The sequence below is a fragment of the Rhopalosiphum padi genome, chromosome 1 (genome assembly GCF_020882245.1).
Source record: "Rhopalosiphum padi isolate XX-2018 chromosome 1, ASM2088224v1, whole genome shotgun sequence".
Taxonomy (NCBI): Eukaryota; Metazoa; Arthropoda; class Insecta; order Hemiptera; family Aphididae; genus Rhopalosiphum; species Rhopalosiphum padi.
The window spans coordinates 85,646,811-85,670,660 of NC_083597.1; the positions used below are offsets into that span (position 1 = coordinate 85,646,811).

The 23,850-nt window shown below is 28.4% G+C and overlaps 1 protein-coding gene across 1 annotated transcript in view; it reads right to left on the minus strand.

Moving 5' to 3' along the window:
• LOC132932429 (facilitated trehalose transporter Tret1-2 homolog) overlaps positions 1–23,850 on the minus strand; it is a 73,255-nt gene that overhangs the window by 18,197 nt on the left and 31,208 nt on the right. The window contains 2 exon segments of the mRNA XM_060998804.1: positions 8,769–8,848; positions 22,048–22,231. Coding sequence (XP_060854787.1) covers positions 8,769–8,848; positions 22,048–22,231 — 264 coding nt within the window.

The following is a 23,850-nucleotide window of genomic DNA, read 5'->3' on the forward strand; positions in this document are numbered from 1 at the left end:
ACGCACTAACGCTGTTACGGTTTATAAAGATACAAGATTAATAATAACTATACATGTACAAGCGGGAATAATAAAAAAAATTTAAATAAATCTAAAAATCGACCCACTGTGATAAAATAAATAAAATAACATTTGATCGTTCGGTTCGTTCGGCCGGTATAACGTCAAGGCTACAACAGCAGAGGAGACACATCACAGTCATCACACTGTACTTTGTATTTAGGTATAGGCACCAAGTCATTATTATTATAACAATATTGTAAGGTTAACGCATAATAGAAATTCATTAATATATTTTAAATTTTCTTCTCGGGCCTCCGCTATTGTTAAATCATATCATTATAATTATTATCGTGTCGGGCCACACTCCGGGCGTCTATGCAGGCGTCTGTGCAGGCTAACGAGCACGAGCCGAAGAGGTGTAGCGTGTTACGCGCATACCATTTTTCGTTTACTCGTTGTCGCCAGTCACTACGATAATCACGTCATAAAGTGTCGACGAGCGTATGATATAACGACAATGAGTAAATTTTTTGTCACACGAAACAATTTTTTTTTTTTTACTAAAGAAAAAATACCAATGGAAAAATCAAAAAAATATTCTTACGTATCGTTAAATATTCTCATATACGTTTTAATGAATAAAATGATCGGCCTATTTCCTATAAAGTGTTATCTGGCTTTTACTTGGTATAGGCGTACTTTATACACATCGCATAATATGTCATGACGTGTGAAATGAACCGGTATGAGTGTATAGTGTATACAATTTCCGTCGGGCAGAAATGACGCGTTGACCCGTGAGAGTGAAAAGACAATAATCGCCTATTACAATATGCCATCGCATAATATTATGTGTATTTTGTGTAAAAATCGTACTGTAGAAGTTATAGAATAAAAAAAACCAGCACAAGAGGCGAGGAGTTCGGTTTACATATATTTTTTTAACGGTGTTTATTACTTATATATTCTTGACAGACGTTCAAAATACTATTCGCTCGTTTTACCTGTATGCACATATCGTGTAATTATATATTTACGTACCTGTAATATATTAGACAAATTGATCGAAAATTATCTAAAATTATTTTTATTTTAGTTTCAAGATATTGTTTCGTTCCGTTCCAATACATATTTATAGATCAATAAAATAAAATTTAGATCGTATTAACGTTACGGTAGCCTAATTTATTGACCTTTTAGTACCAATACAGGGTTCATGATTAAATTTCCTTATCAAGTTATACCTCTAATATTCCTCTATAATAGGCAAGTATAGGTAATATAGGATAGAAAAATATTGTCAAAAAAGATAAATGTATTATATAAAAATGAAATGATGAATATGAACTATATTATATAGACATATTCCATACAAAAATTAAACAATAAGCACAGTTCATGGTTATATAGTGACTATATATACGTATATATACATTTTAAAACTACGTCCACGTGTTACGTCATAATTTAATGCATAAAGTTAATGCGTGAAAACACTAAACATAATACGAGACATAATATGAATTTATATAATTTCAACGAAGTATAATAATTTGAAACAATACCAATAATAAATGGTTCATTATCTACAAAATACAAATATTACAATAATGTAGTTTAAATATCTATACGAACCGAAACTAATACATAATTATTATAATATTGATATATTAGAACAAAATTAGCCAAGTTAGGCACCCATAAATTAAGAATTTAAATATGAATTAGTAAAAATAAAACATTATAAATACAAGATAAATATATTCGCACAATATTTTAAAACGTCATGCTATAATATTTATACTCTAAAATGATGCATTATTTACCAACAAATTGAACAACTAAGAAACATCGTGTGTTATACGCAGTAAATAATATTATAATCCTCCACTCATAAGCAAACAAAATAATGTTTAAAAAGAAACATATACCACCACGTCTCTGTACGATTTTTACAACGTATCCCTATCGTTTACTAGAACGGAATGCAAATTATTCGATAGAATATACAAACTGTAAACCAGTTTTGACGGAATAATGTGTTCTGCAGTAATGATTGACAAGAGTGATCGATGCTAAGCAAGGTCAATGTACGTATTAAATCATTAGCTATAATATAATATCTTAAAATACTATATCGCCTGGTCAGTTCAAAAAGAAAAAGACTAAAAAAGCATGACGTACAACAGTAAAACATGATATTTTGTTCGGATGCGGGATCAACTATAAACTATAACAATATGTGATTCAGTAAACATTCTGAACATTCATGTTGGCTGGTACACGTGACGTGAAATATTACACAAGGGAAAAGAATACTATAAACGAACGTCAATGAAAACGTTTGGGGTCCGAACACAGACGTCGTAGACACAATATAATAATAATATATCGTCACAATTATTCGAAGACAATTTTAAAGGTCAACGTGCAAGTGACTAATGCGCGTTTAATATTATAATACATACAACTCAATAATATTATATAGCGGCCGATTGTATACGCGCAGTACTGTTGATTTGTTGACAGTTAAACTTTAGGTGAATAAAGTGTGATGCGTACGTAAAATATCGCGGTCTCGTTATCTGTGAATATTATTTATACGAATGTATAATAATTGCTAGTGGAATTTATCATCACAAAAAATGCATTTGAGATAATAATATTATATTTGTAGCACCGCGAGTATAATATACTACATTACTATAATATCACGTCGAATTAGACATATAGTATTGCGGAAAGGAAAACAAATCATCAAGGTTTTCGTCAGTGGTAATAATTATTATGGTTTGTTTAATATTATTATTTTATTATATATTATATCCTCAAGACGCGCGGTTATGTCCATATTCGTCGAAATGACCACCCAATAACCTTGTTAAATAATAATATTTATGACAATATAAAGTAAGTATAATTGTAAACCACCATCGGAAATTGATAAGTGTTTTAACCTAGAATTATGATATTTTTGTTTACAGTTGCGTACAAATAAAATATCTTTTGAATCATTCTACATGTTAACAAAGTATACGTATAATTTAACTCTATAAAATAAACGAAATTAATAAAAATAAAAATATATATTAATATGAATTAGTAAGCTACAGTTATTAAACTAAAACAAAAATATATTTCCGTGCATTTTCATAAAATTTTTTAGTTTTACTATCCATATAAGTATCATAAACTTTTGAAATTATTTGACGGTTTTATTAATTATACCACATAAGATCTTATATTGATATTTGATATACATAATGACGTGTATATAAATAAATTGATTAATACATAAAATACGTGTATATAACGAGAAGTGTTGTACAAGTTTAAAACGGTAGTAGTAGTGATACTAATAATTATTTAAAAATTATTAACGCAACCGGTTTACGTGGAAACAAATACCGTCAAACTAAATTGCTTGGAGTAAACGATAATTTATATTTTAAACGGTTCTAGATTTTTGAAATCAAAGAACAGTTAACGTTTAAAAGATTTATTAAAATTTAACCATATTCCCAGTTCCCATGTCCAATTTTTGTTCAATTTTTAATTTTAACATTCACGAGAACACCAATAAAAAGGGTATGGATAATGGTATAATACTTTGTATCGATAAACAAAATAAATATTAATACCTAAGCGAAATATTTAATTTTGAAGAATTAGTATAATGCATAAGCAGTATACGCACGCTGGGCGAGGAGGGGTTTATATAAAACATTTTTAAAATTGACTGTCAATAAAACAGATATATATATATATATATATATTTAATATATAACACTCTTCTCCGTTGTTAATTTATATGTACGCTATACTAAAATAGTATAATGTATAATCTTTTATTAGTGGATATTGAAATATAACAATGAATGAGCTAATATATGTATTTGAAAATAAATAAAACCACATTAGAGGTGAAAATTAAAAATCAAATTTTGTAATATTAATAACAAACAAGGGGAATAATAAAAAATAATACCTTCATTGATTATATATTATAATATAATAGGTACATACATGTAATATTATGTATAATATAATATACATAGTAAAATTTAGTATTTAATACTATGTTTATCTCCGTTTTTTGTATAAATGCTAAATAAATGATTTATATTTATAAATATATACATAATATGTATATATATAATTATATACACCTAAAACTTAAATTATATATTGACATGAAGTGGAACATAAATATTGTACTTGACACAGTTTAATTCAAATTATCATTTTGTAAGCCAATGTACTATATTTACTTAGTTTAATACTAATGAAATTATAGTTAATCGTTAGGTATCAAACAGAAAATACGAAATATGGGGGGAAAGTGGAACATATTGATGCATTATGATTTATGAATATAACGTAAGTTATTTGCCGTGTTCTTGAGCTGACAAAACGCATATCATCTAGTTGGAAAAATATTGGATTACTCAATTAAATTTCTGAAAAACGGATCCGATATAATATAACATATATGATATTGAAATCTGATAATTATATTGTGGTTTACGGTGTGCTCTAATGTCATTGGATTTTAATGGGAAAATGAAGTCACAGTATTTTTTTTAAATAATAATAATACATAAGATATTTATATAATTAAGTAAATATTATTTTTTCCCCATCAAGAAAAAATGTTTATTCTTCACTATTCATGGTCTAAATAAGAATAAATTATGAATAAAGATATTATCGTAGAAATATTCTATTTAAATGTACGATATACATTTATAAAATAAAGAATTCTTACTATTCTTATTTTTATCCAATAACTTAATTTTTCACGAGTCCAAAGTTATAATAAAAAAATATGTATTTACTCAAAAATGTATATAGCAATTAAAAATAAATACAATATTACATAAAAGTTTAAACGTGTATAAAAATGTAAAATATCATTGTTATGAACATAAGTTAATTTTTAGGTAGGTACCCAAGTATGATAAGCTTTAAGGTGACCTAAAATAAAGTGTTACATAAACGATGATGACAAACTAATAAATTATTAGTAATAATATTACTATCATACTAATATTGTTACTAATTGTATATTTTTACAATATCTTCGATGAGCTAATTAATATTTTTGCTATATACGATTTACTACAGTGTATGTATGTGTAACTAAATTACGGTTGTAAATTAAAAAAATATTATAGGAGTGAGAGTATATATTATTATTATAGTGTATCAGTAGTATGTATTATACGCAGTAATCCGAATGACGTGTCGCACTGTCGCGTGACATATACATATTACTCATGACATTTTATTCGTTGGTTTTGTAAGAAGTACCTACTCTTCGTTTAATAATTAATAATTATACGATATTTCCTTCATAATGATTTATAGATTTCGCACCCCATAACTCCAATAGAAGACAACGCCCACTCCGATCTATTCACTATTATGGAATCAATAATGATATTTATTTATTTATTATTTATTTATTTTTTATTAATAATGATATTAACTTTGCCCTTGTACAGTAAACAATATAATCACAGCGGTCATTCGGCCTACATACATAAATACTAAACGTTACGTGTACAGAAATCGTATACATAAGTAAAACTCTATCTATCTACCTACTGACATTATTGTACACGTACGAGTCGACAAACATAATATAATGGTCACATTCATTTTCTGTTATACAAGACTATTAATTGATTTTAGCTATATATTTACGTGTATGTTATTTATTATTATAAATATGTTTATACGGTAAAATGGCCAACACAGTGATCATCATCACCGTAGTAACACAGTAACACGTGTAGCTTATACTAATATATAGCCGATGCCTCTCATCTAAGCACGTCTCTAATCGGAATATAATGGTGGTGCGATGTATCTCATTGTTGTGTATCTATACAGAAAGTATCGAGTACTTGAATAGTGCTTACTGTTTACTTTCACTATCTCTAAAAGTGTCTTAAAGCACATCGTCTAGCTTATAATATGGCTTTAACTAATAGGTTATATTTTTATAATGGACTTTATTCATTTCGCTTAAGCCGTTCGAACAAAACACATTATATATCAACATAATATGGTAACAAACGCTATCCACCTATTGAAACGCGATCGTGGTTATTAATCGACAATCGTTTGAACGCATAAAATCGGAATTTCTGAAATCAAAACGTCTTCAGACTAATGGCGACCAGGGGCTTTAGACTTAGACTATCAACATCTCCCCTTGATGTTTACAAAAATGATCTTTAATAGTTGTATTTTAAACAGACAACCCCCCCCCAACCCCCAAAAAAACTTCAACTCTGAACCCGCTGCTATGAACATTGATATTGCGTAGATAATATATAGTTATCATCGTCATGGTGATATGACAATGTAAAATATAGAAATATAATTTGCCGAAAATATTTATACTATTGTCGGTCCTTATATTCAATCGTTTATAGGTTGCTTCGATCTAGGGAGGGCGAAGGACTAAAAGGCTTTTACAATTGTATACATAACAATTTAAGGGAAAAGGGGTAATGGCACGGAGCTGAAGATAAAAGGATTTTGCTCGTTGTACGCTGCAACGACCTCGGTCAACTGCTGAGTACGCGGTTAAGTTGTTACGTCGACAGTGTTTGAATTGAATAAAAATAAGAGGGTGCAAACAAACATCAATAAACTAGCAATTTTAAGTCAAAGCCAACCTTGTACACTACACCTCCCTCTCACAACAGAAATTAAATGTAAAAATGTTTTCTTAAACTAACAAATATGAAAAAACTATCATAATACAATTTTCAGTTTATTAGATTTGTTACAGTACTTGTAAGGAAAATAAAATACAAAAAAAAAAGGTAAAATAATTAATAATATATTCTAAATATGCTTTTTGGTTATAATGGATAGCAGTAATATAAAAGTTCGACAAAGTCGAACTTGGCAGGTCTAACATAACCTAACCTGGCTTGAAAGCACTGAAAAACAATTTTAGAAGTTATTTTCAATAAGCAAATCTTGATATCTATTTATTATTTTTTTTACGCAGATACCTACAAGAAATTGCTTGGACACGTTTCAAAAACTACAACATTAATGATTGGATAAAAACACAATTATAATAATAAAGACAATGATAGTGTAGGCGGAGATAACGCAACTGGCAATAATATTTACTACTATGCTGCGCGTTGGTATTACAATAAAATTTTAAGTATTTTGCCTACATCACACGTTAAAATATACGCGCGGATTATCGGACGGAGGTTTTCTATAACTTTTAGCCAGAAAATCAACGCACTACCGCAGTGGTGATAACTGGTAAAACTACACAAGACAATATATAATATGAAATAATAATAATAAAACGTCATGGCGTTCAATGACATCTGAATCACGTCGTCGCTCAATGACGAAAAAATATCACTACGACAACAACGCGTACAATATCATTATTATAATAGGTAATAATATACTCGACGATATTAATATAATATAATGAAATAATACGAAATACGCGTCTTGTAGTCGTCGTCGTCCCATCCTCGAAGAATAAAATATGACGCGATAAACCAATTATTATTATTATTATACATTAATTCCCAAGCCACGACTTCATATTATTATATTATTATATGGTCATGTATGGTATATAAATAAAACGGTTCACGATGTCTAGAGTGTTGTGGTCGCGCCCAGTTATACATTACATGTTGCATGTTAACCCTCTTGCTACCAACGACAACGGATAATCAACAAGTCGGCCATTTGTTTCTTAAAATGTCTGTTGACACACTGTTTTTAATTTTTACTAAGATCGTCTTTATGGGGGGGGGAGTGATGGGACGAAACAACTGACTTTTCTGAGCCTTATTTTTTTTTGTTTAGATAAGGTCCGTTAGTAGTGTAATTTTTCACTTTACTTAATCATGAATAATTAATTTTAATTAATTACACGATAGTTAGATAAATAATATTGAATTTTCTGAAATAAACACTCATTGTATCGCTCAACTATTGTTTTACAATTTTAAATTTTTACCAAACCGGCGTGAACCTAAGCAAACTTTTGTTTTCCCGGCGAAACAGGTCGTTTCGCAGGCCGACCACGACTAGTTTCCCCGTAAGCGCGAGATCGGGCGACTGTCTTTAAACGCAATCGTACAATTGCTAGCATGACGCGAGTGAGGGTAAAAATAGGAAAACCGTAGTGGCCCAGCACAGCCTCAGACGGACAGAAGATCCATTGTCCCGGCGAGCACAGCTGCTTGCACGTGCACACGATGTAGGTAGGTATAACGATATAATACAACAATAATAATAGTGTTCTACCTACCCACCGACAGACCGGTTTTCGCCGGACCAGATCGCACCATCATTATTATATACATATAGTCGTACATTATCTCGTGGTCGTCGTCTCAGAGTCGTGGTTACAACAAAGGTTTGTATAGTGTCTGTACGCATAATATAATTCAAACAGGTTGCGGGGGGTTTCGTGGGGCGATCTCAGTGCGTAGATATACCTAGTCTGCCGATCCGTCGCTCCCCGCCTCCCGGACACCCACCGACTTGGACGCGTTTGCAACGCGAGGGCTACAGTAGCAATAGATCTGTACAGGGTTAGGAATAGAGGGGGGGGGGTGCCACCTTACACTTGAGAGAATATTAAAACATGGTATTGACAACAACAACAACAATAATAATCATAATAATAGCATTTACGATAAAATAATTTATAACATAATATTATTAAAGGTGAATAAGTGGTAGGTACTCACTGGACAGCGCTGCGGCGTATTGTCTGAACTTCTTGCCCTCTCGTCTGGTGCCCTTCGGCCCGTTGACCGACAGCATACTACTGAAAACCGACAAATCCATGGTTGGTCCGGCGTTTCAGATATTACAAAATATATTTGCGCGCGGCCAAAAAGGGGATTTTTACGAGTGAGTACGACACGACGGAAAAACCAGCGCTCGCGATTAAGTGTCGGGCGCGGGCACACGATTAAAATGTAATGTCGGCCGGCGGCGGCGACTCCGCGGGTGTGTGTGTGCCTAACACGTCTCGCGGATACAGAGCGGCGGCGACGTCGATGGCGATATTAATTTCGTTATACTTTTTGCGCATAAACGTGCGTGCGGCGACGGCGGCGGGAGCGTGAGCAATGAACGCGTTGCGGGCTCGCGGCAGTTTGGCACCGACTCGTTTGCGGCACGACGACGGCGGCGGCGGTGGCGGCGGCGGCTACGATTGCTGCGGCAGTGCGCGCGCGCGCGCGTGCGGCGTTTACGGCGGGTCGTGCGGCGGCGGAGTGGACGAGCGAACGCGCGCGCGTAGCGCTATCCACCGGAGCGAAGACGGACCCTCGTGTGTGGTGCGTGATCGCCAAACGGGGCGGGTGCCCGGCGCTGCGAGTGCCGAACGACGTTCGTCTCGAAACGCGCCCGCGGAAGAACGGCGATTTTCCGCCCGCGGGTCGCTGCGACCGACACCCGAGGTGTTTTCCGGGGTCCGGTTAATAGTAAATCGAGGCCAAGTGCACTTGGTGTTCTATGGGCCATACACCCCCGAGTTATTGAGCCAAATGGTAAATGAAAAACGATAAACGTTTCGGGTACCGTTCGGTTCGTTTGAAAACGATAACATCGCTGTGAGTATGGTTTATATTTTTCGAAGATTTGACCGCCGATAAAATGAACGAAACGATTTAAATATTTTCAAAAACATATTGGGACCTTAAACTGTTGGAGCCAAGTGCACGTGCTCCCATTAAACTCGCGTCAATTTTGCAAAGACAGCGCGATGTCTTTTCATCGGTTACGAGTGTGAAAATCACGATTAATTCCGGCGAATCGAGCGTTGGTGGTGCGATCGGAATAACAATATTAACCGTGACGTCGGCCGATTCCCGAAGGCACGGTACACCGTATACACGAGTATAACGTACAACGTCGAACAGATAATAATAATTTAAAGTTTTCGCCCTCCCCAGAAAGCGTTTTTAACGGTAGTCGTATTTTTAAAAACGATATTTATAGCGACAGTGCGGAAACGACGACGACACGCGGCACAACAACGTGAGCACGTTTTTCACTTGCACACACCATCACCGACGACAATAACGTATAGTGCGACCTTCAAGGTTTATTATTTGTTGAAAATGTATTTTACTGTCGCGTTCATTTATAATATGTATATATATATATATATATATATTTGAGTTTGTTTTGCGCATCTATCTGGCACCGACTGTCAGGTAGTCATATTTATATTTCTATCGTGAAAAACTATCATCGTCATCATCACCATCATAATCATCATCATCATAATATTATTATACGTCAGTATAATGCGTATATAACTGTTTTTGTTTTGCTCGTTAGGGATAATAATAATTAACATCTTACACGTCAACGAGACGCGCGTAAACACTCGAGTATTCGCGATCACTGATCTTTCTCTAATTGATCCCTCCATGCTCTGTCCGACGCACACATGATAATTATTACCTGTCCACATCACTAATTAAGTTATTAATTCTGAAATCATATTGTAAAGCGTAAAATCGATATAAAACTTTTCTCTGGGTTTTGATATTTAGACTTTGTATGTTATCGATTATTCTACAGTGGTAACACATCACGGAAAGAATATATATGAATGCACCAATTTAGAACCAATATTTAATGCAATAAAACAAATAACTACTAGAGTTATTGTTATTTCTATGTTAAATAAGTATAAGTATAAGCAGTATAACCCCTTCATCCCCTTGAAAATGAATCCTAGTTGTGCCAATGGATAGTAAGTTGATATAGCGAAAGGGGAAAGAAAATTTTCACTTTTTTAGCAATAGGCAATAGGTACATAAAATCAAAACATGGTACAGATGAATATCTATTAATTATATAGAAATAATATAAACTAAATGAGAAATTTATGTCTAAAATTTTTAATTGAAAAAATAAAGAATCTTTCTTTTTATAAAATACTTATTAATTTATAATTGTACATATTAAATTGTTAAAATTTTTTATCATTTAAAAATCTAAAAATAATAAAAACTGATAATATGAAATATTCTAATATTTTAAATAACTATTTACTATTTAGGTACTAGGTATCGTTTTAATTTAAGTTCCTACACTCAGGAATAATAACTAAATATTAAATAATTATATTTTTTGAAAATATTGATATTTGATCGTTTGTACAACATTTGTTTAGAAAAAAAATTTAGCATGTACAATAGTACAATAGGTACCTAACCCAAAATATACGAATTTGCTCCACGTTAAACTTCCCACCATCCGCAACACAAGGAGCCTACCAAAATATTTTGTGATCGATACACCATTATAGACACTGTAACCATTTATTGAATGATAATATTATGCACACGTATATTATATATATATACATAAATGTGGATGATTTTTATCAATTACGTCTTGAATAACATGTGTGTGGTTTGAATTAAAATTTATAATAACTTATTATATGCAATACTCATGATTAGCCATTGAATAAAATCTTGGAAATATTTTTTTCTTGAAATATTCTTGGAAAATTTCTCGGTCACAAGTACGATATTATTCTATTATATAAATGCAAAACGTTCATTGGAAAACGATAAATATAAAAACACGACGGTACATTTAAATTAATTATTCTCCCGGAAAAGTTATACAATTTCAATACTTATGTCTGAAATCTATTATTTATTACAGCGATATTTATAATTAGCATGCACAATATCATAAAATCGATTTGTTAATTTATATGCATATTGATTAATTTTTTTTGTAAATCATCGATATTATAAACGTAAATCATAATTCGTTTTAAAGTTTTTGTGTATCTATTACGTGTTATACTTACTTATATTACTATTATGATAAAGTGATAACATATTTATATTGCAGTATACTCAGATATTGTACTTAATCGATACTAAACTTAATATTTTACTGAAAATATTTAATAATATTATATTTTTTTAAGTATTTCGATTTATCTCAAACTTTTCTTCATTTTCATTACACGCGACTCCATGAGAATATTAAAGCGATAATGATAATGGCCTAAGAATTTTTTCATTAAACTATAACTTTACTAACATAATATCACGAATTCAAATAACTTAACAAACTAAAACTAAATTTTTGTAGTTATATCTATTATTAGTAAATAGTATTATTATTATCATTACTTTCATTTTTTTCTACCATATTGACCATATTGTATACATTATTTTCCATTTTTTTTTGATTTTTTTGTTAGGCCATTTACCTAATCTGTGTATGTGTATTGAGATCGTAAATTTATGAAAAGAAAAAGATAAAACAGTATTTTAACCATACCATAAAAAAGTTTTTGTTATCTTACCTGCGTACGATTAAATTGGATATTTTTTTTTAAATATATTAAATTTAATAAGTTCTGATACATATTGATTTAATTAAAATTGAAAAGTTAATAATCAGGTGTGTTTGAATTTGAAATAATTACTAATTTATAATTTAGTGTTGTCACCACTCACCAGTGGCCGTGACTACATATCGTAAGTACATATTCACGATGTAATAAAGCTTGGGCTTCGAAGAGTCAAGATATGTTGATTTTCGATATATATATAATATGTTGTTTCATAACATGATAATATTAATTTCGAAAATCAATAAAAACAATATTAAATATTGCAATATTAATATTAAATTAATTTTTAACGTCTACATGAATAATGTTGGGTTGGGACTACGAAACGTTTCAATGAATTATGTTATGTATATACTATTGTCATTTATTAACTAATTTGGTCTAATGTTTCTTACGAATAATTATTATTAGTTCACATAACTTTGTAGTTGACACAATTTTTAAAGTATATTCAAGATTTTATAAGATTATGAGCTTAAGTTGTTATGAAGTTTTGAATTTATCAAACTCTAGTACTTTTATAGATGATAATTACATTTATTGAACAGAGGACAGTAGAGAACATTAATCAATTAAAAACAATATTTGGACTACATTGTGACAACTTATGATTTAATAAGAGTTAGACATATATGAAGAAAAATAATATAATATTATAGTTTACATTCCATATTTGCATTGATAGTATTATTAGTATGGGTATATAATAACTAAAACAATAATGAATAATGATCACATTCAAGTTGAAAGTGATCATTTTTGTTTACAGTATAGAAAGTTGCAACACAGCAATGTATAGATATAATTTAAAGTGAATATTTGAATTAACCCGTGGTGAAAAATCAGTTTTAATCGCAAAAATTAAACACATAATATTTTGTTCAATAATATAATGCTTAATTAAATAAGTTTTATATGATTAAAACCGTCTTATCAATTTAAAAACATTTTTCCTATAATATTATAAATTTTGCTTTCGATACATAGGCATCGAAATAATTAACTTGGGTTTTATATTATTAGCAAAGGTTACATACCTACATATTACTAATATTTTTTCATCAACAGCATTATTATGCATGATCTAATACATTTATAAAAATTAATTTTGGTTATTTCATTTTTTAAATGTATAATACGAAAAATAAAATAATTCAAATGGGTAAAATATTTATATATTTTTATTTTTAATTGCACAAATAATTAAAAAGAAATAAAATAATATTTGTGTTCTTTTTTTCTATTGTCACATTTTGGAGCAATTCGTGTTATCTACATGTATCAACATCGAGGGTGATCTCTAGCAGAAATTATGACTCAATTGGTAGTTAGAGATCAAAAACAAGATAATTCTATTAAAATAATTCAAAATTAACAAAAAAGACAGTACGAAACCGATGATATTGAATATTAAAAATAAGTAGTTTTTTTTTTTAAGTAAAATTTTGACGAATTGGATATTTAAACAAAAAATAATGAGTTTTTCTTAAATAATAAAAAAAAAATTTGGTCATATTGAGTATTAAATTGCAATATAAGCATAATCTGTTATAACGTTATTACATTGAATACATATATTATATTAAAATATGATAAAAAACTAAAAAATAAAATATTGTTTATATTTGTTTAATGTGAAATGTATATTGTGTAATTTTCCTTTTTATCAACAATGAGTTTTACTATTCATGATCTATCCTTTTATGGTTCATGAGTGTCATACCTGATGTATTTATTTTCCTTATAAAATTCAATAGAATACTATTACTCGAGGAAATAATAATTTTTTAAAAGAATTATGCATAGAGTTTCACAAAAGAAAGACAGAACAATTATTATGGATATTTTACAATTTAATATCTCTACTATATCTAAGACTTTCCTAATTTTACGCATCCATATCAACAAGTTCATGGGATTTTAGTATTTATTTAATATTTTATTTAAGGATATATATAATAATAATAATAAGACGAATGAAACGGTTTATTTTTTCGATTAAAAATTAAAAAAAAAAAAAAATCCAAGACGATGATACATAATTCCTTAGCTCGAGTAATTATATTTTAGTCTCAACTCTCAAGTATGCTAATTCAAAGAATTGAAAAAAATTATTATTAAATATATGTTTGTTAGGCGTTAATTGCTTAATATTTACAATTTGATTAAATTTTTACATTTATTTAAAAGGTTATAATTCGCTTTCGTATCTAAAGTACATTTGTCAAGTTAAAAATTGTATACAATAGTATAATACTATTTAATAAATAAATATTGTTAGAATTGAAAATCAACTATAAACCATTAAAAACCAATATACGGCGACTAAAAAAAATATTTCAGTTAAGTCACGTACGATTAAAAAGTAAAAACACTTTGGTCACTAATATATAAAATAGCACCTATTACACATACATCCATGACCAAAGATATAGTGTCTTCGTCTTCCTTATCATTCTTGTCACGAATGGATAAAAAATAATTTATGATTGTCATAACATCGAAGACGTTTCTTTATTATTATTTCATAATAAAAAAAAATGAATTGTTTAGTAATAAAAATGTTAAAACTGTTTATTTATCAATATCTTTAAGCCAAACATGCAATAACATATTATTATAATTTGTAAGTTTGTCAAAATAATTATAGGTTTTTATAAGTAAAATATTATTATCATTTTTTTCGTCTATCAAACTCTACACGACGGTATTTAATTTGTTTTAATTGAATATCAATCTCATTAGAGGTCAACCTATTTTGAATTTTGCACCTATGGCTACATTATACATTAAACATGTACACTACTACACTGTACAAACCACATTTGTCTAATGTGCTATAGGTGTTTTTCTCGAGATTTTTCTATCGAGGTTTACAGCGTGTTAGTTTTAACAAATTTATGTTTGTTAGTTTTTTTTGTTTTATTTTAATGATTTAAACAATTTTTATGATTATTAGTTATTACTATTTTTATTTTCTCAAAATTACTGAAAAATAGTAAATACGTGTATTGTTTAAACAGTTATTGAAAATGCCATTGTTTTTTGTCATATTTTAACCGATGATTCTATTAGGAAAATCCAAATAAATTATCTTTCCAAATTCTAAAACAACGGTCGAATATCACCTTTCATCTCTGTAAGTTTTTCATCGATCGATAGTATACTGCAGTATGCGATTATAAGTCGGTACCTACTAACTATAATATAAACAAGGTAGCACTTCCATGAATATATTTCCAAAAAAACTCGTTGTAAAAGCAACAAAAGGTTTTAAGTTAATATTTAAAACATTGATTACCGTTTTAACACGAACAAAATATACGTTTATAAATCGTATAGGTATCAATGCATTATATCACTGTAAAGAAAAACATGTTTGAGTGATGACGTATTTATTTGTGCAAATACGGACGTCAACATAGGATCGAATAATTAATCATGAGCATTTTAATAACACGAACAAGACGTTTATTACATCACAGCATCATAATCGCTCTGTACAGTTTGAAAAAAATTACTGAGAAGGGTCAAATATTATACTGAGAAACGCGTTTATCGAATGATCAACAACATGTGCTTTTTGAATGTTACCATAGGTATTTGATTAATTGTTGTGTAACAGCTGCAGTATAAATTGTAGTAGCCTCTGTTTAATATTATTGTGTATACACACTATTTTATTATTATAAAATATTATATTATACTATGATATTGATGGATTTATCATTAAAACCTGGCCCGTATATATTACACCGCACACGTAAGACTATCGAGACTAGAAAACGATTTTCACGTGATTTTTTGATAAAATACCGCCGTTATCGTTTTATTGCAACAGCGACACGGGCTATTGACATTACTGAACTATATAATATATATTACCGATGTACCTAATATATGTAGGTATGTTGTAGTATATTCATATAATACCTAATTATGTTTCTCGACAAGGACGTGCAATTCAATATTATAGGTAACCGTTGCCACAACGATGAATTTAAATTATTACATACAAATGGCAAGATGATAGTATAATCAGTGGTGTACAAGGTATAACATGTTATTTAATATTTCATTACAATAAGTAAGACTTTCACAGTTCACCAAGTGCGAGTATATCGCGACAATAGTTTTAATCGTGTTTATTGTATTATACCGTCAGTTACATTACTTAATTTCAGTACCCACACAATATTTTACATGATACTTGATTTTTAATAAATAAATACAAACAATATCGACCCGTAAGGAAGCCCTTCGAAATCTTTAAGTTATGACTGTTACGGACACAAAACGAAACACGTTGCCCGACACGATTTCTACATAGAAACATATTATTATACAATACAGCTTTTACCCGCATATACGCTGTATACTAATATTATTGTTAAAAGAGTATATTTATATACAGCGAAACCTCGATAACTCGAATCGGTTGGGGGCGAAAATAAAATTCGAGTTATCGAAAATTTGACTTATAGAGTTATTGAGGTTTCATTTTTATATTTTGACATTTTTAGAAATGGTCAGTTCAATTAATTCGATTATTAACGGAGACGAATGGCCCGAATGGGTACGAATCGAAAAATCGGTTAATAAAATAGTGTAATAAAGGCATTCTACTTTATTAATTATAATATCGCCATGCGGTACCGTATTATAGGAGCAATGATTATACAAAATAATGTACCTGTTTGATATTACCTATATTTACCAACAAGTCAAACGGAATCGTGAAGCTGTGTCACCAACGCTCAATTACTACGAGTTCCTATAGTATACCACGCCAATGTTGTTGCGATTTCTTTATTTGTAAGCGTTTCGTGCTTTGTTTTCGATATGATATATTATTATGAAACATTTCAAGGGATTCTTGTAAATTATAATTTAACCGAGTCAGTAACTATAAACACGCACCTACTGATATTTTTCACACTGAACGATCTTTTACGGAATCAGTGTTTTTCTGTAATTTTCAAAAGCGTTTGCGTGTCCGAATATTTATTGCAACGTCTATAGCAGGACGCGTGTCAATAAAGTGACACTCAATTATATGAAAATTGGCAAATCGTTATTAAATGGTTAGCGTAATAGTAGTTATATTATTACGCTGACCACACATATAAAATAAAGTTGAATTAATAATTCGATAAACAAGAAATTGGAATTAAAATCAATCATGTGTGTAATCGTATACAACACAATACAGAATGGGGGCTATGAAGTCTATATATTGAAATGTATGCAGAAATTAACGTGTACGTGTTTAAAAAAATACCATTTTTAAATAAATACGTATATTATAAATTAATAACAGATTAATAAAAATATCATTATAATTTATAGTAATTGATAAATTAAAAACGATATTAAATCAAATGATTATATTATTTCACAGTAATAATAGTGTTCTACCTTGACTGATAATCCTACAGTATTATTGTATACTATTATACAGAATAATACCTCAGTAAATATGATTTCATCAATAGAATAGAAGTTTTTGAGACTTTTTAAAAAGACAATATTATTTTTTTAAATTATAAAATCACATTATTATTTTATTTGATTTTTATACATGTAACTATATTTAATTTAATTTATTAATCGATAAGTTAAAGCAAGCTAACACTGTATACAAAATAAATAAATAAAACGTGACTGGGATTAAAAATAATTATAATTAATTATAAAAATATAATAGTTATGAGTAAATATAAAAGCACATAATCACCAATGTGTCATCACTGAATATCAATATCAATATTAAAACGTAATTTTGTTTGTCTGAAAAGTTGGTATTTTCAACGATTAAGCTCGACTATTTAAAAAATAAATTACTCTCACAACCTAATGTATATTGTTGTAATTTTTTTTTTTTATTCAATAACAGTTTTGTAACTAAGAAAGAAGAAGAAAAGGGTACATGTTTAAGTGTATTTTTAAAATCCAGAAAATATACAGAAGTGGCATCCTACTCAAAAATCTCTAATGGAGAAGTTTACATTCAAAATAATCCATTTTACAACGCTATTTTTAAGATTGCAGAAAATTTACCGAGAATAAAATTAAATATTATAATACTACCTATCTTAGGTTATATGTAGGCGTTTTATGATATTATTATTTTGAAACACGATAAGATTATTTTATAATTTACAAACAATTTACAATCTGACATCTTCCGCAAGTACTCAATCGGGTCTTAGTAACAAAAAAAGTACGTACGTTTTGTAAATATTACTAAATAATATAAATCGACTCTAAAAAATAAGATTAAGATATTTTCATGTTTTTATATAATAAAAAAAACCATTGAGATGAGGGTTATACACTTAACCCCGGTCTCATGTGTACACATAATGATATTAACTGTTAAAAATGTTGGCTCGAAGTACATTATACAGAAACTGAATTACCTATATGGCTATGTGCAGTAATCAGTAGGTAAGTAATAGATAATTAAATGCTACGGATGTTATTATTTTAAATTATAACATTTTTTTTTTTTTTGTAAATTTTAAGCTCATCAATACCTATAATATTATGGAATATTTTACTATTATTAAATTAAATACAATGCAATGTTTGGCCCAGTTATGTTTTAAAGCACCTTGACAGAATTAATAAATTCTATAAACAATAATATAAATCATATTTGTTTTCTATAAAATGTTTATTAATCCTTTAATCACGTTTAGCATAATATTAAGCTCCATAAGACAATATGATAGACATTATTAATAAATACATTTTATCAAATTATTTATTAATCATTGAATACTGTTTTTAAATAAAATATCAGTGTTTTTGGTATATTAGTGTAACTTAACTATTGAAGGATAGATTAAGACATGAAGTAATAACATACATTAGTTATATGACTTACATATTTTATAAAGTCAGTTAATCTTTTACGATTCTGAGTACCTATTTAACCTACATTATATATGTTAGGTATTACGTAAACGTATAATTTTCATAATTTAAAATATTATATAGGTATACTGTAAGAATACATAGGTAATTTGAACATGTTTGTTGTTTCAAATTTAAAGATAACCATTTTCTATGGTGTTTTAATATTTTAACTTAACTTACGCATGTGAAATCAATAAAAAAATAACACGTATTATATAAGTTAATTATCACTTTCTTGTTTAAAGTTTAAATATGTTCATATATATATCATGTACAGCCTTTTATTATTTAAGTACGATATTATAATATATTATTAATTACTTTTGAAAATCTGTATTTGTTATAAGCTATTGCTTATTATATATATTAATAGAATTTAATAACATTTTTTAATAATTAGTTATTAAATGTATATTAAATTAAAACAAGTTAATACAATTAAAATTATTAAAATTGATTAGTTATGATATTGAAAACATATTTTGTGTTAAAAGTAAAAACTTTAAACATTAAACCGTAATTTACGAGTTTCATGTATGACTATTTATAATTTATTTCATAGTTGCCCCAATATTATTATGTTTAATACGTAAAGTGTATTTAAAAATAGTTTTTTAAATTAGTTTTTAAAAAAAGTCAAGTAAACTTCCAGTCGTTAACCTCTAAAATGTTGTATATAGTTATTTATTGTATGGTTTCGGTTTTTGTTTATATACTTTTTCTTTTCACCAACAAAAAATTAAATTATTATTTTCGTGATTGTTGGTATTTATGTTAAAAGGGAATAAAGGGATATTTTATTATAAACATTAATTAAAAGCTAAAAAGTTTAAACATTTTTACGCACTCACAACAGTTAGTTCTTGAATTACTCTTTTATCAATAGGTATAAGTATTACCTCATAAGTTAAATATCTCACATTTCGTAACCTAATAATGACTAAAATTGATGTTTACATTATATGTAACAACTTGACCATTTAATATCTATAAGTCCAATGCTATCAGTCATATTTCATATTTTAGTTTTGTTCTTTGAAAATCAATAACTTATAACGCGGAAATATTTTGTAACTTTGAAAATGGATTGAAAAGGCATGAGCAATTTAGCAAATAATAAATCAAACAGGTAAACCAACAGTTTTGCAAAAAAAGTAACATACGTAGTTCACTTAAATTGATCCGAAAATATTGTTTTTACTAAAGCAATCTTTATAATCTTGACGGTTGTACGTCCTCAAATTATGTTTCAAATAAATTATTAAATTTTAAAATAACAATATGATGTATTACAAGGTGATTATTTTATCAATTTATCATGAACCACTTATTACTTGATCAGAATATGAAATTAAAAATGTTTAATCTTAAAAAATATAGTGAAAGAAATTATTTAAAAAAATATGATTTTATTTTGACTGTAAATTATATAAAAGAAATATTTTCAAAAATATTAATAGTTTTTGAAATAATCAGAGGTTCATGGTAAAAAAAAAATCATCATGTGTACATACTAATTATGGTAATAAATTATTTAAGTATGGACGTTTGTGATAAAATATTGAATTTATTTTAAAATTTATTATTATTTAAAATAATAAATGTATTAATGTGTTTAATTTATTTTAAAAAAAACGTTTAAACATTGTTTTATTGAAAACAACATTATTACCTATAGAAAAAATTTATACCATCAATCGTGAGCCGGCCGAACCGTAGTATGCTTCCACACGTGCACACGCGCGTGAATTGCATTGCATACCAACCCCGACAGTCGGCGTACATATTTGAAATATTTTAAAGGAATCTACATTATTTTTATTATAATGTTAAATCGTTGTGTTTCACACGCGTAGATTATTAGAATAATACGACGATAGTAATGAATAATGACGATGGTGATGACGATAATATTAACACGATAGTCCACTGACAGTTGACACAAATTACAATGTAAGCGTTCATATAATATAACTATGATGTATAATATCATTGGCAGAAATCGAGGAAGTTTCGATTAACCCCCCTTCTCACTAGAATTATCACCAAAATAGTTTTCCAATGTCATCTTTGGAAATTAATAGTACAATGTTGATTAAAAATTGTAAAAGAGATAACCCGCAATATGATAAAAAAAATATTTAAAAACAACGTCAAACATTGCAAAACAAATATATTCCTCAATTCGCTTAAAATCTTAAATACAATATATACATTACTTTTGCAGTATTATCTGCAATAAAATTGACAAAATGTCTTAAAAAAAAATTTTTTTTGAAATTTTTAGTTTAAAATATTAGGGAGGGGGCTAATATTTCCCCAGTTAATTTTATCCGATTTCCACCAATGAATTATGATACCAATGCGTATTCTTTCATAACGCTATAATATTATATACTATTGTAAAAAGCTATTTACAAGTATATAATTAAAAGTATTTAAAACACATTATTAATCGACAATAAAAAAATTTTTTTTTACTTTACATAAGAATTTATAGTGAAGATTCATTTGCAAATGCAAAATGTCATAAGGTGAAAAAGTAAATTTTCTTAAGATGGTCATTTTTCTTTATTAATTTTACGAGTAATTATTGAGTGAAATACGTATATCTATTTGATTTAGTCAAATTTGTAATGTGTTCTTTACTTTATTCTTACTATTAATTTTTACTATATTATTTATTTTCTTACTTCTTAGTTGCATTTTTATTAGATGACGTTAATGCTAGCCTCAGTGGTCTTAAGAGGTTTGTACTGAATAGGGAAACGAATCCGACGAACCATCCCATAAATTCTTCAGGTGATGATAGAAACGTTGCTACTGCTAGATATGAATCCCAGGAGGTCATCTTGGCTGAATCTGGCCCGATGGCACCTAAAAACAGATACATTAGGTAAATTAGTTAATTTTGTTATTAATAAATGTTTAATAATATAATATTTTTACGAATTTTCGCGTTATAACACTAAAACATGAAATTAAATCTGTAAATGTATAGTCTTGAAAACAAATTTGGCTTCATTTTTTTAACACAATAAAATTACAAGGGTTACTACTATGGTTGTAAATAATATTATTTAAATGTTTATTTAAACCATAAAATAAATATATTGATAGTTACTTTTTGATAATTTATTTCTGTTACGTAATAATACATATTATTATTAACGTGATCTTCATACCACACAACACAAGTTTTAAGGAGTTTAATATAGGCAATTTAATAAACGTTAAAGTCGAACGTGTGCTGAAGAAATAAGTGTAAGGTATCGTGATAAATTTCATTAATTGTGAATTTTCGATAGTAAACACAGTTTTTTTTTTAAATTGTAAAAGAAAATATTATTTTGCATGAAATATATTAACTGCGCATCTTGGTCTTCTATTTTATAATAGGTATATTATTTAATTAATTATTTTTAATTTTCGCTCTGAATAAAAGAAAATGATTTGTCAATTTTCATCTTACGCGTTTATAAAATATATATATATATACTGGATGACTTTCAAAAAAGACATGCCATAGACAGCAGATAAGAAGGGAATGTTGGTATGCATTTAAGTCATCAGTCAGGGTGAAAAACGAACTCGGTAAATGACAGTTGATTATTGATAACGGGGTCAGATGGAAAAAATCTATATTTAATATTTATGCACTATCTTCGGCGTTGAGCACTCTTCAATGTAATCTGCCGAACTGGGTTGGTGAGCGCTATAGACAATATAATATAATACAATTTTATAACAATCTTAAAGGAACAATAATAAATATTAAGTTTACTGCGAACCACTATTGTCGTATAGTGATTATAAGAAAATGTAGTATAGTCAAATTACCATTATAGTAACATTAAATTACTGAAAACTAAAAATGTTAAATATCAAGGAAAAAACAGATCGCTAAGGGAGTTAATAGTGTTTATTTACTAAACCTAAGTTTATTGCTTTTGTTTTTATTAGAATAGTTTACCATTTTGTTTTTTTTTATAATATAATTACTGTGCATTTAAAAATTGTATAATTTAGATGAGTACACATGGTTTTCGATTAATTATAATTTAAAAAACAACGAATTTGTAATATTTTACCTATTTCAACTTTATCGCAGTAAAAACACGTTGTGTGCTTATTTATACAGGAGTATCAGCTACTGTGTGGTAGATTAAACATGTCCAATCGTGTATGTACATAAAAAATTATAGTCATGGGCCCTTTACTGTTTACTTCCATAATTTAAAAAACTTTTTATTGATTAGCAATCAAACTATTGAACAAATAATTATTATAGTGTACATTTTAAATACATGTCTTCATTATCCGATCGGTATAAATATTATATTATTATTGGGTTTGTGATTAAAACTCGTGTTTAATGAAAAATATTTGTGTACTGCTAAATGACTACCTATACACTCTGTTTTAATAAATTTAACTTCATTTCATTAGTATAGGTGCGTATTGTGAAAATTCCCAAGTATGATTCATACATCATA